The 6,000-nt window shown below is 37.0% G+C and overlaps 1 protein-coding gene across 4 annotated transcripts in view; it reads left to right on the top strand.

Moving 5' to 3' along the window:
* LOC587160 (putative N-acetylated-alpha-linked acidic dipeptidase) overlaps positions 1–6,000 on the top strand; it is a 56,702-nt gene that overhangs the window by 28,615 nt on the left and 22,087 nt on the right. For all 4 annotated transcript variants that reach the window (XM_030986835.1, XM_030986836.1, XM_030986837.1 and 1 more), the window contains exon 5: positions 5,855–5,980. In XM_030986835.1, the coding sequence (XP_030842695.1) occupies positions 5,855–5,980 (126 nt within the window). The remainder of the gene's footprint in view (positions 1–5,854; positions 5,981–6,000) is intronic.

Here is a 6,000-nt window from a genome sequence, read left to right on the forward strand (position 1 = left end):
GAGACCCTTCTTACGGCAGTCTTGTCAGTGATACTGATAGGGCAAATGAAAGAATCTGATCGCGTGCGTGTTTTCTGAAGCGACGATCTTGGGAATATTTTTATTTTATTTGGTGGAGGTTGAATTGAATTGAATTGAATTTATTCACCACTTTCATGGTTGTGGAATGAGATACGCATATCTGGAGTAGGCGAACAGAAAATATGGCAGTGAAAATGAAAGGTATTGTGCTCACAATTATAATTTCAATGAATGCAAATCATGCAAGTTTTTGCAACTAGTTAGATCTACTCGTTGCTCCACCGCATCAGTACCCGATGCTTATCCGCGCCCAGTGTCAGTGATTTAGCGACGGCTTTTACTAGTATTTAACTGTGTGTAATGTTTACTCGTGAATACTTTCTATTGTGACGTAAACAAAGACACATACGGAACTGCGCGTACAAATCATACATAACAAGATTTAGCGCGCGCGATGAGCAAAGACATGCGCTTGCAGAGGACATGACTAGTTGCAAATACGCGCACCATGAAACACGATAGACTATCGGCCGGATTAGGCGGGTTACACGCATCCCCCGATAGAGGAAATCATTCACTAGTGTGCAAATTATCGTGATTTTTATCGTGATTCTATCAGTATTTCATCGATATTTTATCGTGATTTAATCGTGAAATACCCATCGGGGAAAACCCGCCCCGCAAAAACATGCCCAATAACTTCTGGGCGGTATTGTATTTATAATTCCTGCAAAGTTCTACAGAATTTGAGGTTAGCTGCAAAAGGGACATAGTATCTTTAACATTACAGGGAAGGTATAAATGAAAATTAAGATTATTATGTTTCTTTTTTCCCACTCTTCTACTCCCAAATGATATTTGATTCTTGATACTTGATGGAGTAATCCCTTTAGCAGCTCGCTCAGGAAGCTACAGTATACTGGGATGTTACATGTAGGTGGGGCATGATTTCTGATGTTTCTTAATTTGGGGGTTATCTTATCTGAGCTAAAGCACTATTAAATGATGAGAGAAATTATAGCTCCTGTTTTATATCCATTGATCATTGTATTGTAATATTGATATACAGTATCATTGTTTTTATGCCTCCGCCACCGAAGGTGGTGCCGGAGGCATCATGTTTTCGGGTTGTCCGTCCGTACATCCGTCCCGTTTGACCGTTATCACAATATCTCAAGAACCATTTAAGATTTAAACTTAAGACTCGGGAATAGTATTTGTCACCATAGGAAGACGATCTGATTAGATTTTGGAGTACGTAGGTCAAAGGTCACAGGTCACAGAGGTCAACTTATGAAATTCCTTGTATTGAGTTTGTTAGCGCGATATCTCAAGAACCATTTGAGATTTAAACTTCAAACTTAAGGATAGTATGTATCACCATAGGAAGACGATCTGATTAGATTTTGGAGCACGTATGTCAAAGGTCAAGGGTCACAGAGGTCAACTTATGAAATTCCATACATTGAGATTGTTATCATGATATCTCAAGAACCACTGGAGATTTAAACTCCAAACTTGTTTAAATTGCTCTATGGCGGAGGCATCATTTTCGACTGCGCGCAGTCAAAATTCCATCTAGTTTTTCTCTGTTGTCAGACTTGAGACTTTTACTGAGCTGTCAAGCCCTACACTTTTTGAACATGTAATGACTGACATTATGCCTCCGTCGCACTGCCAGACCATCACCAAACCCGACTAAAAACGATAAGTTCTTGGCCATTTGTCATCATGTAATCTTTGTTTGGTCTGTTGTTCGTCTTGTTGGTGTGACCGAGGTGTAACCTCAAAATGATTCAATTCAATTCAATGCTTTATTTTATTACCTATAAATCATACATATAAATTTGTTTCTTTCTTTTTTTAAATATTATTAACATGTGTAGAACAGGTTTTAAACTAGATGGAATTTTGACTGCGTGCAGTCGAAAATGATGCCTCCGCCATAGAGCAATTTAAACTAGAGAGTTACTTGACCTATTGTGACCTAAGGTCAAGCCGAAAATTGAGAAATTTGTCATTTTGTGTACAAAATGAATGGCAAAGTGAAGTTTCTAGTTTGGTCTATAAATCAGCATAATTTTACTCTTTAGAGTTTAGTTATCATTTATTCAAGCAAAATATTGATACGTAACAACCTCAAGTATCAGAAGTCCTAAAACAATACACTACATAAGATTAAGAATTAATAACAATAGAATACAAAAGAAGTTCATAAAACAATGAAATACATAAGAATTGAAATAGACATGGACAATTTTTTTATGTGATAATGCCTGATAGGCTTTTTAGAAACTTTTTGCCACAAAATCAACTCTGTAAAAGCTTTATTTATGTAATTGTTAATAAAAATCATTATTCATGAATTTGATTTGCATAAATTAGCATAATTGATAAAATAAGTAATTTTCAGCAAAATTATAGTGAGGTCTCTTCCTTTATGCAATTGCATAAATTAGCATAATTGATAAAATAAGTAATTTTCAGCAAAATAATAGTGAGGTCTCTTCCTTTGCGCAATTTCTCAAGACGCGTGCCAAATTTCGAGGCAATCGGCCCCTCCCCCCCCCCCCCCAGTCAGGGAGGTGCTCAAAATAGCCCAGTTAAGTACGGGTTAAGTAACGGAACATATTTCAAGTGGTTCTTGACATATCATGACAAGTCCTATACATGTAGTCTGAATTTTTCAAGTTGACCTTTATGACCTTTGACATACATGTACTCCAAAATCTAATCTGATCGTTTTCCTATGGTGATATATATACTATCCTTAAGTTTGAAGTTTAAAATCTCAAATGGTTCTTGAGATATCGCGATAACGAGCTGAAGACATGGAATTTCACAAGTTGACCTCTGTGACCCTTGACCTACGTGCTCCAAAATCTAAACAGATCGTCTTCCTATGGTGATACATACTATCATTAAGTTTGAAGTGAAAATTCTCCAGTGGTTCTTGAGATATGGCGATAACGATCTCAATGTATGGAATTTCATAAGTTGACCTCTGTGACCCTTGACCTTTGACCTACGTGCTCCAAAATCTAATCAGATTGTCTTCCTATGGTGATACACACTATCATTAAGTTTGAAGTTTAAATTTAAAATTTAAATTTTTTTTTAAATTTCCTACAAGAAATACTTACCCGAGACTTCTGGAATACTGTACTATTTAGCCTTTGAAAAATACATATTGAAAAATGCTGAAAATAAAGAGATCCAAGAAGGGATGAGAAGCAATAGATGTGTGTTGACAAATTTAATGTTCTATTTATGATTATGATAATGATTCATGAATTTTGAGCTATTAAAACACTTTTTCTTTGTCTAAACTTTCATTATTTCTCTTTAAAATTTCAGTGATTGTTTATATATTCTAAAAATAGGAATACACAGTAAACAATGCAACTTGGTTTTTAGATCTCCGTAGGGGCAACAAAACGTTGCCGATAGTTATTGTTTTTAGAGCTCCGTACGGGCAACAAAACCCTGCCGATTATTATTGTTTTTAGAGCTCCGTAGGGGCAACTACCTTGCCGATTGTTATTGTTTTTAGATCTCCGTAGGGGCAACAAAACCTTGCCGGTAATAATTATTTTCAGATCTCCATAGGGGCAACGAAACCTTGCCAAAAATTATTGTTTTTAGATCTCTGTAGGGCCAACAAAACCTTGCCGATAATTATTGTTTTTAGATCTCCGTAGGGGCAACAAAACCTTGCCGATAATTATTGTTTTTAGAGCTCCGTAGGGGCAACTACCTTGCTGATTGTTATTGTTTTTAGATCTCCGTAGGGGCAACAAAACCTTGCCGGTAATAATTATTTTCAGATCTCCGTAGGGGCAACAAAACCTTGCCGATAATTATTGTTTTTAGATCTCCGTAGGGGCAACAAAACCCTGCCGATAATTATTGTTTTTAGATCTCCGTAGGGGCAACAAAACCTTGCCGATAATTATTGTTTTTAGATCTCAGTAGGGGCAACAAAGTCTTGCCGATAATTATTGTTTTTAGATCTCCGTAGAGGCAACAAAGTCTTGTCGATAATTTTTGTTTTTAGATATCAGTAGGGGCAACAAAGTCTTGCCGATAATTATTGTTTTTAGATCTCCGTAGAGGCAACAAAGTCTTGTCGATAATTATTGTTTTTAGATCTTCGTAGGGGCAACAAAACCTTGCCGGTAATAATTATTTTCAGATCTCCATTGGGGCAACAAAACCTTGCCAATAATTATTGTTTTTAGATCTCCGTAGGGCCAACAAAACCTTGCCGATAATTATTGTTTTTAGATCTCCGTAGGGGCAACAAAACCTTGCCGATAATTATTGTTTTTAGAGCTCCGTAGGGGCAACTACCTTGCCGATTGTTATTGTTTTTAGATCTCCGTAGGGGCAACAAAACCTTGCCGGTAATAATTATTTTCAGATCTCCGTAGGGGCAACAAAATCTTGCCGATAATTATTATTTTTAGATCTCCGTAGGGGCAACAAAACCCTGCCGATAATTATTGTTTTTAGATCTCCGTAGAGGCAACAAAGTCTTGTCGATAATTATTGTTTTTAGATCTCAGTAGGGGCAACAAAGTCTTGCCGATAATTATTGTTTTTAGACCTCCGTAGAGGCAACAAAGTCTTGTCGATTATTATTGTTTTTAGATCTCAGCAGGGGCAACAAAGTCTTGCCGATAATTATTGTTTTTAGATCTCAGTAGGGGCAACAAAGTCTTGCCGATAATTATTGTTTTTAGATCTCCGTAGAGGCAACAAAGTCTTGTCGATAATTATTGTTTTTAGACCTCCGTAGAGGCAACAAAGTCTTGTCGATTATTATTGTTTTTAGATCTCAGCAGGGGCAACAAAGTCTTGCCGATAATTATTGTTTTTAGATCTCAGTAGGGGCAACAAAGTCTTGCCGATAATTATTGTTTTTAGATCTCCGTAGAGGCAACAAAGTCTTGTCGATAATTATTGTTTTTAGATCTTCGTAGGGGCAACAAAACCTTGCCGGTAATAATTATTTTCAGATCTCCATAGGGGCAACAAAACCTTGCCAATAATTATTGTTTTTAGATCTCCGTAGGGCCAACAAAACCTTGCCGATAATTATTGTTTTTAGATCTCCGTAGGGGCAACAAAACCTTGCCGATAATGATTGTTTTTAGAGCTCCGTAGGGGCAACTACCTTGCCGATTGTTATTGTTTTTAGATCTCCGTAGGGGCAACAAAACCTTGCCGGTAATAATTATTTTCAGATCTCCGTAGGGGCAACAAAACCTTGTCGATAATTATTGTTTTTAGATCTCAGTAGGGGCAACAAAGTCTTCCCGATAATTATTGTTTTTAGATCTCCGTAGAGGCAACAAAGTCTTGTCGATAATTATTGTTTTTAGATCTCAGTAGGGGCAACAAAGTCTTGCCGATAATTATTGTTTTTAGATCTCCATAGAGGCAACAAAGTCTTGTCGATAATTATTGTTTTTAGATCTCAGTAGGGGCAACAAAGTCTTTTTGAACATTACAAGTCGGGGTTGACTTATGATGACTATAATGTTGGCAAAACTTGTGTGGATCAAAATATTGTGGCCTTAAACGGTTTGATTTTGAAAAGGGCATTCCGGCCAGTGAGAGGGGCATGGCAGCAAATTGCCAATTGCCGGTGGGTAATTCGAGCCCTGAGGTAATACCTGTAACATGCATTCATAAATTGTGAGTTTAGGTCCTCTTGTACAACTGCTCTTATTTGGAGCGATAATTGAATAGAAGATGTGTATTTAAAATTTTGTATAAACTTTGTAACTCCATCTGAAATTGTCAATTTTTCTCCAACCCCTTACAGGCACAGCTGGTTTATATCAACTATGGAACATGGCGAGACTTCATAACGTTAACGCGCAAAGCCATAATAAAGGTTAAAGGGAACATATGCCTCGTCAGGCAAGGCAAACTGAACATTAGATTGATCGTAAGTATTACTCAGGCCTG

Source organism: Strongylocentrotus purpuratus, unplaced genomic scaffold (genome assembly GCF_000002235.5).
Source record: "Strongylocentrotus purpuratus isolate Spur 01 unplaced genomic scaffold, Spur_5.0 spur5_scaffold_16, whole genome shotgun sequence".
NCBI lineage: Eukaryota > Metazoa > Echinodermata > Echinoidea > Camarodonta > Strongylocentrotidae > Strongylocentrotus > Strongylocentrotus purpuratus.